The following is a 12,316-nucleotide window of genomic DNA, read 5'->3' as shown; positions in this document are numbered from 1 at the left end:
AGTGACACTCTACCTGCTTTGTTGTCCCATTTACCCGCTTCGGTCCATGGGGTAAAAGGTTAGAGGGCTCGTCCGGGATTTGAACCCGGGACCTCTCGCACCCGAAGCGAGAATCATACCCCTAGACCAACGAGCCGGAACACTATGGGGTAGCTTCTCTGATTTTATGAAATGCTGTAAAAACACAATGTTGAGCATTTCTACTTTTCTTATTTCTGTTGCCTTCATTCATGCGGTCTAGACATGTCACCTTAAACAAAAGCACCGTGTGATAATGTACTTCAGTGATTATGTATGATTATGATACTAGGGGTGAAGAGTGAACACCTAATGTAGATGGGGTTGTCAGGGAACAATAAAGACACGCAGAGCAATTCAATTAACTTCTTTTTATATATCATACATAAGACTGTCTTAATATAATACAAAGGGCATTGTCATAAACACAGCAAAGTCTTGACTAGATCTTACAATCTGTGGATACATGGACTTATCCTTTCCCCCATGCTGTTCAATTCTATAGTGCATGTTGCATGTACAAAAAAAGTGAAAAAATGTGAACTCAAAAATGAAAAGGATAGATCCAAATTAAATACGAGGATTTCAACTTCTGTTGGGTGTTCAGATATGTCGACAAGTATACGTGTTTGTGTGTAACCCACAAACTCAACAGGCTTATGAAAGATGGAACCTTTTTTTTTTCAACCATGTGCTTCTCATATAACCAAAAAGTAAGGTTTGTGATGTACATGCACTTACAATATACCCTGTGAAAATTATTAAGGTTTGAAGATCTAGCTTTCCCTGTTTGATTCAAACCCTACCTCATAGTGTTGTCCTGATGTAGTCAAGTACCTTTGCCAAAAGGCAAGGTTTTGCCACTAAGAAAACAGGAGTTCCTGCCCACTGAATGGTCACCAAATTGACAAACATAATCAACATACCAGCAGGAGCAAGGTAGTGAGTTCTATACTTCCTTTATTAAAAAAATATAAATATATACATAAATTCTATTTCAACTATTAAAAAGGGGCTGCATTTCATGACAACTGCTCTAAATAAGAGGTCAATCAGCATGATCTGAAATAGGCGCACACTTACGAGTCACTGCAGTCAATTTTTTTTCTTTTTCAGTCTTTATTTTTGGAATGTTTAGTACCAGTATGAGTGCCAGTAATAAAACCGCTGGCAATTTCTAAATGTCTCAAATTCTGCGGGGTATGAAAAATGATTGCAAATTTGCAATTAACCTTGACATCCAGATAAAACCCCAATCTCAATATAGGTAGCTTTACATTTGTGTTTGTGGAAATACCAAGAATGATTTCTTATGATGGTTTCTCCTTTAAAATGGCAACAGCATGACCTGTGGCCTGCCCTTAATTTGAAAGGTGGCTGTGGGCAGGTATTTCTGTCTAATTTCAAAGCTGGTAAAATGAGCAACAGAAGAAAGAAAGCACTTCAAAATCCCTGATATAAAAAAAAAAATCTGGTTATTGACTGTAATGTTTTGAGGACATGCATGTCTGCCTGGGCAAAGCATGTGATTGTGGGCTGACGGACACCCTTTCCCTTTGAATAGGACAACAATCAGGGGGGATCTGCCCTACCAAATCAGAAAAATACCATTCAACACAAACTGATTTGCCACAATTATCCTTACCCTGCCAAGACAATGACATAAAGCCTTGCTTCACGGCAGAAACTAGCCAAGTTGACCAAATGATGTATGAAAGGCAGCAAAACCCTTTGAAATAGTATGATGGGGGCAAAAGAAAAACGACGACACAGAAATAGAACGCATTAGTCTCCTTTTTTTTTTTTTAAACCATCAGCTTCTATCTTGCTACTCCGGAGCCTGCAGAGTAACTACCAAATTCTCTAACATACCAAAGTTTTAAAAGACTCCCAAAATAATCTACCAATTAATATGGAAACAGGTTTGGTAAAACGTTGCAAACAAATCTGGCCAGAATACACAATAGCCAACGGTCTCAACAACGGTCTCCAGTTTTGCTAAAGTAATATATTGCAGCTGTTTGTATTGACGTTAAAATAAGATCTTGATAAACTTTGCGTCAAAGTGGTGAACTGCTACATTATTGGTTACAGACACCTATATGCTATAAAACAACTGCTTTGGTATAAAAACATATCCAAAGGGAAAATAAATTCTTGTAAAATTCACAGCATAATTTGAGGAGAAAAAAGGCAGTCACTTAACTCATTTTTTTCTTCAGTTTCCATGTTTTGGATGGAGAGACTTGTGCAGGTGGTTCTGATGAGGAACTACATGCAAAAGGGAAAAGTAACAAAACATAAAAGGGTAGACTCTGGAATAGATAGTTCTTTCCACTGCAAAATCCTTAACCAGTGAATAAGATTTTCAAGAAAGTAATGTTTAGGAGGTTGTTGTGTACAATAAGACCCTGTTATGTGGGGCCCTGCTGAAGAAGAAATCTTTGTCGTGAAAGGCCTCAAATTACCATTCTTATTTACCTTTTCTAAGTTGTTTTAATTTCCTTAAAGAATTAAGGGCTGTCTAGAGAGAAAAATAGAGAAAAGCCATCTTAATTCAAATGATAATGTCCAGCTCCATCCCATTCCAAGTCCATGAGTCATAAGGCCAAAGGGTTATCTAGAACCAGCCACTGACTGTCTTCCTTTCACTGGGCTGGATCCTTTCGTCTCCCGTGCCCATCGCTGCTCTCATCTGTGCCGGGCCCGGTTGCAGCTTGCAGGACTACGGGGGCCTCTAGGCCTGAGGGGTGGTGCTTCCCTCTCCTTTGACCCGGCTGGTGTCAGTATCCACCTGCAGGGTCTCCTCTCCACCCGGCCAGCACACGCTATAGGGACTCCACTGCTATGTGCTCCCCTTTAACAGAGTTACACAATACCGACCAACAACAAGAAATATCACCGCAAACACTTCCCCTCATTGTCAAGCTACAGGATTTACAAGCAGCTTTTTTACGAGAAATTTCACTTAAAAAGGGCAAAATAATTAAGAACCAGTGGAACAATAATGTCAGGCAGTCCACGGTTTGAACCGAAAGAGGACGCCAAGCATTTCATCACCAACAGCTACCTGCAAAACAGCTTCAAACTTCGCTCTGAAATGCTCCTTAGAAGATTTTGCCACATAATACCATATGGTGATTACTTGGTGGTTACATGAAACTGGTGAAATGGTAAGATGGATGTCTCAATCTCACTATGGTTATTCCGCAGTATTATTTTGTGCCTAATGATTGCAAAAGAAAAACTGATGAAAATTACATATATACTTTTTAACAAAGGTTTTTCTCTGTAGTAGCGGTTCAGTGATATCTCCCTTCTGACGTGAGCAGCTTTTGTTCTCAACACACCTTGTAGTAAAAAACACCACCTTAAAAATGACGCACAGGGGGAACACACAGCCAAATGTCAGTGCAGTCACGAGCTGGCCATAGAACTCTGCTGCACACACACTCCAGTCATTGGAGACTCCTCCCGGTCCATGCCCTGCCTCATGCCGAGGTGGCCTTCCGCTAGGTAGTGGGCAGGCCCTGTGTTCGTGCCCATGGAGAATGCAGGGTGCGCTGCCATGCCAGTCTCCTGCCGTGGGTTCGAGAAGGCACCTAGCCCCATGCTCAACCCACCATTCTGACCAAAGTCAAGGGCTCCGGCAGGCAAATGGCGGAGCTGGTAGGCCTGGTTGCCATGGTTCCCAGTGGAAGAGGACGACGTTGAGGAAGAGGAGGCAGAGGAAGACAGGGAGGTCATGGACAGATGGCCATGAACCACCTCCATGGAGTCCTGTGTCGAGGAGCTGTGTGTCGGGGAGGTGTAGTGGCGTGGGCGTGGCCGTGTGGCCATCATCTGCCCGTGGTGGTGATGAGTATGTGAGTGGGGATGCAGGGCCTTAGGGTGCTGAGGGGGAACATGGAAGGTGGTCTCCTGGACTGGGTGGGTCTCTCCAGTGACTGACTCTGGTCCAACGCCACCGCCCCACACCAGCGGGGGTGGGTAAGGCTGTCTTGCCTGTCAATGTCAAGCAAATAACACCAGTCAGTTGTGGAAAATGTCTGCACCATTTTTAGGGTCTCAAGTCACTATTGCTTAAATGTTATGATCTGCAAGATTCAGACGTGTCATTTTTAGCACATTTACTGAAATAAAGTTAAAAAGTTGACATAATTCCCCATTTACTAGGAGGAATGACAATTTTGTACTTTTTTTTTTTAAATGTGATTTTAAGACCACAGGTTTTCTAATTTGATGTTAACCCAGTCTTGTATTAGGACCATTAACAACAGTCAATCTAGCAACATGAAAAAAATATTCGATACATTTTTAAGTAATTCGTTTATTAGTAAAATGTATCAACTTCTTTTATATCTTAATTCACCGCCACCATAATAACTCTGCTCAGATAAAATTTCTCACAGCTCCCGGAGAACTTACTGACCTGTGGGCAGAGGCTGTCACCATCGATGGCAGGCATGGCCGTGCCGAAGTGTCCTCCACTGTGCAAGTGGTGATGGGTAGGGTCTGATCTTGCTCTGCCACTGGTACTTGTCCCAGATGACCCTCCTGAGGGTTAAACAAAAGTGTTATGAGTGTAGCCTCATCAATGCCTCACAAAATGTGTCAAATAGTGCAATAGGATTAGTTAACATTAGAATTGTCTCAAAGTTCAAATAAATTGATTTTATTAGTTTTAATGTTGTTCTTTCTGGTTAATAAGTTGCTTCAGTTCACAGTATTGATGCCGAGCTCCACAAAATCAATACCCCTTACTGAATAGATAATTGTAGGGAAGTGACATGATACGTTTGTCATGTTATCTTAGAACACAACATATGACAATGTGTTTCACTTCTTTAAATGAATGGCAGAGGAGTGGCTGAGTTTTCAGGTGGCAGTCACCTGAACTGGAGGAGGTGCTGGAGGTGGTTCCTGAAGACTGGGACTGCTCTAATGCGGGGCTTGTAGACACGCTGCTGCTTGTATTGGTCCCCTCATCCGCAGTCTTCTTGAAGAAGCTGTGCTGCAGGGCATAGTAGGGCTGGATGCGGCTCTTGGGGTCATAGTCCAACATCCGCAGGATCAGGTCCTTGAACTTCAAGTAGTCAGCAACAGCATGGCCAGACTCCCCTGCCCGTCGGCCACCTGGACCCCCTGTCTCCACACCCAGGATGGAGTGGAGCTTCCGCGAGGCTGGAGGCTTATACTGTTTAAGACAAAGTACACAAAGATTAAGAGATTTACTCAGCTGTGACTTCTGTGTTTTATCACACAATCTACCTTAGTTTTAACTCGAATTGCGAAACACAGTCAGATTCTTGGTGCAGCAAAGTGAGCTCACCCTTTTGCCGTCTTTGGTCTTCTTAACACTCCATGTACCATCCGAAAGCTTCTCAAAGAACTTCCTGGCTTTTGGGGCTAGGTCCATTATGTGATTAGGTGGGATACCAAGAACCTCGACTATTTTGTTCATCTGGTCCACCTGGGGGGGGAAGTTATTAATCAAGTTAGTGTAACATTTAGAATGTGCAAATGAAAAGACAGAACTCAACTATCACCGTCAATGAAACATCACCATTCTCAGTTATGTTACAAAACACATGACAGCTCTGAGTAGCGTTTCAGTTTCTTATACCTCATTGGCTCCGCTGAAGAGAGGTTCTCCAGTGTGCATCTCTACCAAGATGCAACCCAAGGACCACATGTCGATGGCCAGGTCATAGGGCATTCCCAGCAGCACCTCTGGGGAACGGTAGAAGCGACTCTGGATATATTGGTATATCTACAAAAAGAAAGTACTGCCAGTTAGACTCCACATTTGTCTGTCAACTCTGAATTACCCATTCATCGCGTCTACTGCTTAGAATCAACAATTATCACACACTTCACAGGGACATTCTTGCACATATTCATTTAAGTGGTGATAGAGAAAACTAGAGCAGCTAGATACCCTTTGTCCCAGTTGGCATGAGCTGCCAAAGTCCACTATTTTGATGGCACTCCTCTTGGGGTTACAGAGGAGGATGTTCTCAGGCTTCAGGTCACAGTGGATGATGCTGAGCTCAGGCGTGGCCAGGAAGAGCAGCGCCGTGCATAGCTGCTGGGCAAACTTCCGGGTGAGGTTGAGTGAGACACCGCGGAAGTTGGTATTTCGGAGTAGGTCATACAGGTTATATGAAAGCATCTCAAACACGAGGCAGAGGTGGTTCCGGAACATGAAGTGACGCTTTAGGTGAACTGCAGAAAACCACATTGGTCCCATGTTAGTTAAATACAGAAAAAAGCCTTTTAATTTCATATACATGTCTTGTCAGATCAGAGGTAAATTTCAAGAGTGGGTTACCGATGTAGTATTTCATCTCGGTATCATGTTTGTTCATGAGCTCTAGGAGGCGCACTTCAATCTGGGCTTGATTGAGGAAAGCTTTCTTGTTCTTGATGATCTTAATGGCAACCCATTCCTGCTCAGCACGGTCATATGCTTTCACAACCTAAAGAAGCCAGCAAAGCCAAGTGTCAGTGTTCCCAAAGTTTAAATCGAAATTGTTTGTTTGATAATAAACATTGAATGTTAACTGCACAAGAAAAGTAATTTGTGAGAGACCATCATTTGTTTCTTCAAACACTAGACAATTTTCTCTTTTCATATGTACTCAAACCAAGTCTGTGTGTATGTGTAAGAAGTTTGTAATTAAGCACCTGTCCAAATGATCCTTTTCCTATCAAGGAATCAATCTCATAGCGGTCCATCCACTTCTCCCCATTCTTGACGATGTAGTCATAGTTATCATCGTCATAGCCATCATTAAAGACTTTCCTCTCTTTTTTGTGACTGGAATCTTCACCCTGACCCTGTTGGTGCCGTCGCTTCTTTTTTGCATAATACACCTGCAAATAAACCATAAAACATTTAACATGGTCAAACTTAGAAGAAATAAAATATTACTCTTCAGTGCTCAAAGTTTTATGAATACTTACAATACAACAAAATTAGGATTTCAAAAGATGCATTTAATCATAAACAAAACTAACCTCATTGATGTGTTTGTATGTTTTGATAAGGTCAATGGAGAGCTTCCTCAGGGGAGCTGAAGTTGGGTCACGAAAGCACTGGGGCATGTGCCTCTGAAGTATCAAAAGGGAAAATCACAACATTTCATAAACAAATAATATGCACTATAACATGGGCTACTCTATATTGCTGATGCTAAATCTTAGTGGCCATTCATTAAATGTAATATATTACATTTTTGCACAGTATTAAATGGCTAGACTGAAAGAGCATTTGACAGGCAGCTACTCTGCCTGGTGACAGCAGCAAAAAGGGAAGGAGGCTTTCATATTACATTAAGTATTGCAATTCTTGTAACACGACACATTAAGACTTAAAGAAATCCAAGAGCTAAAGTAGGGTAGGGTTAGTGTACCTGATTGGCAGTGAGCTGTGGTGTCTGGTCGCTGTACGGTAAGACCGTAACAGATTGGTCAGTGCTTGGCTGGTGGCGGTCACTGTACTGCTGGTGCGTATGGGGCATTGGAGCAGCCATCTGAAGACCAGCAGTGTGTAAAGAAAAAGAGGGCGCAAGCCGGACGGACGAAGGTTTGCATGCTGAAGTCTCTCCTCCTGGAAGAAATTAGCACTGTTATGAGTTGCATTATTGCCTTTATCCAATAGTATGTGTAGCAAAACACTCAAAGAAGGAAAAGGGTAATAATCATGACATAGAACAGCTGCATTTCTTCATCCACAAAAGACATTTTTGGCCCAAAAATAAAACCGGTGTAGATATTTGCTACTTACTGTACAGACTTCATATAAATATGCATTATGTGTTGCTTAATCTAACCACTGAGAGCATAAAAATGCCTAAATTTACCTTTGGATGAGAAGAATATATGCAAAATGCAAATTATGCATATGTAATATTCAGATGTATGTTGAAATGATCAAGCTCACTCTTAAACACAGACAAAGATGATCATAATATGTTGAGAATAACAAGGATTAATTCATTGTTAAAAGAAAATGTCAGATTAATAAAGTGTCTTTTCTTAAACATGTAAAGTCAGAAAAATGCATCAAAGGATAAGCACAAAATAAATTGTAACAGTAATATATCAACCTTTGTGAAGAAAAAGGAGCAAAACAGCAGCTTTAACAGTGAAAAGGGGTGAAAATAAAGCATCTCCACACTATACAGTGAATCATCCTTCATTTTAAGCCAGAAGGAATCAAAAAATTATCAAATAGCATGTTCAGCTATCAGCATCTCTCACCAGACAACACAATTCACCAGTGCTACACAGTAACCACTATTCAGAATCCCAGCAACAGCACCTAATTAGCATAGCCTATCACCACAGAGATACAGCGTGATTTGGCAAGCCCATCAATGCACAGACCAATCACAACGCAGTATGCAAATAGCCTACTTTTGTTGCCAGGGCAGAGCTGCTCCCATTTTCCAATGAGAAAACAAGAAATAAACAAGAAATAAAATTGAACTTTGGCACACTTAGACGCTGCTTTCAACACAAGAGCCTGACAGCAAAATAGCTGCACAGCCCAAAACCTGCACTCCATCTGAGAGCATTAGAAAGCTGACCCAGCTTTGGAAAAGGAAAAAATACACATCCACTGACAGAAATAAGAGGAACTGTAAGATGATAGAGCACATGCAAAGACTGTATTTTAAGAAACTAAGACATCTCACACACATATATATATATCTTCATATAGATAGATAGATATATTTTATATTATTATATATTTTCATATACTATCATATATATATATAGTATTTATCTATTTTTAATAAAAAGCTCATGCTGCAAGGCTGGACCTAAATAACTGTTAAATTGTTAAATTAAAGCAAATTTCATCAAAATACAAAGGACTAAATCTAATGCATTTTTATTTTAATGTTTTTATTCACATTACACTTATAGCACTAAAATAATAAGACTGATCTGTCATGATGACTAGTGTGTTTATTTTCTTGCTTGTTCAGCTGAGGCCTAAAAACAATTGTGTCAAACAGATTTTAATCACTTTGAGTTCTGTCTTCAAGTAAAGTTAAATTGCATTGAAAGGAAATTTAAAAACAGTATCGGCCAATCTCAATAATGATTTAACATTGTTTGTTCACTTTTTCCCTTTTCAACACATAACACATATCCCTTTTTGTCCCATGATCTGTGAGTCCAGATGTCAAATTCAAAACAGTAAAATAAGTGAAAGAGAAGAAGATCTTAGGTGCACCAAAGGGTTAAGGCTTAATATATAGCAGCTAACCTGGATGCATCATCTCCTGTAAAATTTCATATCATCCTGGGAGGAGAGTCCAGCAGCAAACCACAACCCACTACAAAGAATAAAAACAGAGCATTATCATTGTGCATCTTTGTAGGGTATTTTACTTCATGGTGGTTTAACTTTTGTTAAAAAGAGAACCTCTAAAGAACAGAGGGCACCCCAAAACTTTAAAAAGTGTGCTTCGGGTAAATGTATGAACTTTGGGGGAAATTTAGAGATTACACAGAAATTCAGAATAGGTAAGTTGCTTGTGGTGAAAAGCAATTAATACCTAGGCAATGAAAATTTTCAAAACACAAAATATCTGAAGCTGTAGTGAAACTATTAAAAGATGAACAGTACACTGAGAGAGGCCCAGACTAAATAACACTTAACAAAACAAATCAGGATTAATATTGTTGTGGACTTAATAGCACATGATCTCCTCTCAGCATGTCGACAGTCAATATACCTTTTATATTATAGTGGATTTTAAGACCTGAAATACACTTTTTAAAAATAGGTAGGCCAACTGACCCAACTGAAATTACTGTACAAGATTATGCAAATTGACAAAGAACAGAAAAAGTTTGGTTTGAGCCCATTTTACAAACACAATACCTGACAACACACTAAGATAACTAGAGGGTGAATTTGACATTTTAAAAATCACTAAAGCCTGTTGGGAAAATTCATCTGTATTTGACCACAAAGCCATTTTGCAAGCGCACTTGTAGCTCTTTACTCTCCTCTAAACGTTTGATTATTCTTCATTTTCAGTACTGACATATGAACAGTTCCTTTCCTGGCTCTGCTCATCACGGCATCAACGGGCCTATTTAGGTGTAAATATAACGACAGCTAGCTTGCTATTAGTAGCCGTATCATATCATAAGTGATAGCTAAAGACCTCTGTAACAAGCCTATGTGTCATCTTCTCACGCCCAACTGATTAGACCCATTACAAAGCTGAATCAAATGTAACCCATCCAAGACAATTAAAAGCCAAACGTCCGTGTATAAAGACGGCGCCCGAGTAGCTCTGTACTTACAGATGATGGGGTAGATCTCGTCATGGTTGGGATTTAGAAAGCATATTCAGTGTTAATTTGCGTCCTCTCTTGCTACATATCGTCCGTTTTGTGCCTCCAATTCCTCGTCTAAATGGCAAACGTATTCAGGCTCACGTTACCGTTAGCAGTCTAACTAGCTAACGTTGTCGTCGTTAACGTTACCCTGAAAACTGCGGGACAAGCAAGCATATCTCTCACCAATCCAACGTTAACGCTAGCTAGTGACGCTGTGTTCAGCCAGCGGGTTGTGGGGCCCATTCAGCTGGTTCGTCAACAAGTCAACGTTAACCATTAGCCAGGTTAGCCGAATTAGCTACCAGGCGTTAGCCAGGTTAGCTAGGTGAGCTTCCGTACTGTGCAACTCTAAAACCCAAACTACACATCTAATCTAAATAGAGCTATACATTGCATTGACACTAAATCAAACGGGGCCGTTAAGCTAGCTAACACGGCAACATCTGCTTAAATCGTACAATGACAGTGTCTAATATCGCAGGGTTAACGTTAGCTGTAACGTTAACACCGTGCCAGCATGACTCTCGGTCCAAGCCCACACAATCCGCTGCACCCTCTAGCTCACAACAACCTGGAAAACCGTCCCCGTCCAACATTAAAAATAGTCCGTTGACCTACTGACTGGAGGCAAAATGTTAACGCTGGCTTCAGCGGAGTCGGCACCGCCACAAAATGTTAGCTAGCCGCCATACCATAAGCTACCATTCTCAACTTCACTGTCGCGTCCATCATTGATAACCATTCACGTTCCATATAACATACATCTTCGAAATCCGTTAACGTGAAATGTGGAGATAGCGAAGGCGAATGTCAAAGATAACATTTTAAAATTGCTCACCTCTGATGGCACGATCTTCATTTAAAGTCCAATAACCTGTATGATGAGGAAACTTATCCAGCTTGAGATTCTCCCCTCCCTGCACGGTTAGCGAGTAATGTTAACGTTAAATCCAATCCTCGTCCTCTGGTCGGCAAACTCTAAAATTATTCGCCAGCCAGATTTAATACGCTTTTCATATCCAAAGCTTTGATGAACAACATCGGCGATCGAAGCAACTTTGACTAACGTTACTATCAGCTGATGACTAGCAACATGCTAACGTTAACTAGCACGCATAACTCACTAGCTAACCTTAGCGAACTGGCTAGCTAGTTGACAAAATGAACGCAGCTAACATTAGCTACCTGCCCTGGCTAGCTCTAGCTTCTTTGGCTAGCCTCAAGCTAACAATTCTAGCTACCGCTAAATAAACGTTATGCCAAATTCTGATTTTACGTTATCTTTGCAAATTTAGCGTCGGCTACTTACGATAAATACGACAACGCAGTTAACTCCAGAGTATTTTAAACATGAAACAGAAACCGTGTCCTCTGATAATTTTGGTTAGGAATTTTGTGTCAATTTTCACAAAATGGCGCGCGGTCCAAACCTGCGCAGTGAACCGGCCCGGTGGACCAGAGACACGGACAACTGAGTTAGTGCGGCGCCGCCTAATTATTTCAACTATGTTAAAACGTCGGCCTCTTGATCTTCTTAATCCGATCCACTAGACGCATTTCGATATCCAAAAACGTCAAATATATATCCACTGACAGCATTATTCCGGCGGGAAGGGAGAACATTTGAAAAGACTGAGCTGGGAAAAAAACCCTCCTGACAAAATGGCGATGCTCTAGCTTGTTGCCATGGCAACTGTCAATCAAAAAATAAAGTACCCGGATGTACCAATGACGAATAAAATCTAACTGGCCAGAGTTGCAGGACACATATAATAACTCCAGTGGTGTCCCTGCCTGTCTTTTTAACCGTGTTTGGCCTGTTGCTACCATCCGGCAGAGATATATATCGCCTGACTGCGTTCATTTTTCCCATTTGAAACCACCATGGCCTTCATGATTATAACTTTGTGACACCTTGCTGAGT

General features: G+C 41.0%; 1 protein-coding gene and 1 non-coding gene across 7 annotated transcripts; both read right to left on the bottom strand.

Annotated features, from left to right (window-relative positions):
• Nucleotides 1–64: 64 nt before the first annotated feature.
• On the bottom strand, nt 65–136 carry trnap-cgg (transfer RNA proline (anticodon CGG)). The gene has a single exon. It is a non-coding gene; the product is annotated as a tRNA-Pro (tRNA).
• A 238-nt stretch (nt 137–374) lies between these two features.
• On the bottom strand, nt 375–12,054 carry dyrk1ab (dual-specificity tyrosine-(Y)-phosphorylation regulated kinase 1A, b). 6 transcript variants are annotated; one of them, XM_070828581.1, is made up of 12 exons: nt 11,231–12,054; nt 9,305–9,374; nt 7,437–7,633; nt 7,042–7,134; nt 6,709–6,897; nt 6,353–6,500; nt 5,960–6,246; nt 5,645–5,791; nt 5,351–5,491; nt 4,912–5,215; nt 4,451–4,575; nt 375–4,023 (listed from the first exon to the last, which is right to left on the bottom strand). In XM_070828581.1, exons 2-12 carry the CDS (start codon nt 9,315–9,317, stop codon nt 3,436–3,438), a joined length of 2,232 nt encoding a protein of 743 aa, XP_070684682.1. In that variant the 5' UTR covers nt 9,318–9,374; nt 11,231–12,054; the 3' UTR covers nt 375–3,435. The 6 variants fall into 6 exon arrangements, with proteins under 6 accessions (XP_070684682.1, XP_070684683.1, XP_070684687.1 ...); XM_070828582.1 differs by having other exon boundaries at nt 11,702–12,054; XM_070828586.1 differs by lacking the exon at nt 9,305–9,374 and having other exon boundaries at nt 11,231–11,309; nt 11,702–11,769.
• Between the last annotated feature and the right edge of the window lie 262 nt (nt 12,055–12,316).

This window comes from Pempheris klunzingeri, chromosome 4, assembly GCF_042242105.1.
Source record: "Pempheris klunzingeri isolate RE-2024b chromosome 4, fPemKlu1.hap1, whole genome shotgun sequence".
Lineage (NCBI taxonomy): Eukaryota > Metazoa > Chordata > Actinopteri > Acropomatiformes > Pempheridae > Pempheris > Pempheris klunzingeri.
The sequence above is the reverse complement of the archived record's forward strand: the minus strand, read 5'-3'. Positions and strand labels throughout refer to the sequence as shown.

Excerpts from the sequence above, each read along its gene's own strand:
- dyrk1ab (XM_070828581.1), bottom strand. Across the intron at positions 6,898-7,041 it reads CATACAAACACATCAATGAG|GTGTATTATGCAAAAAAGAA; the intron begins GTTAGTTTTGTT and ends GTTTATTTGCAG. Across the intron at positions 5,216-5,350 it reads AGACCAAAGACGGCAAAAGG|TATAAGCCTCCAGCCTCGCG; the intron begins GTGAGCTCACTT and ends TGTCTTAAACAG.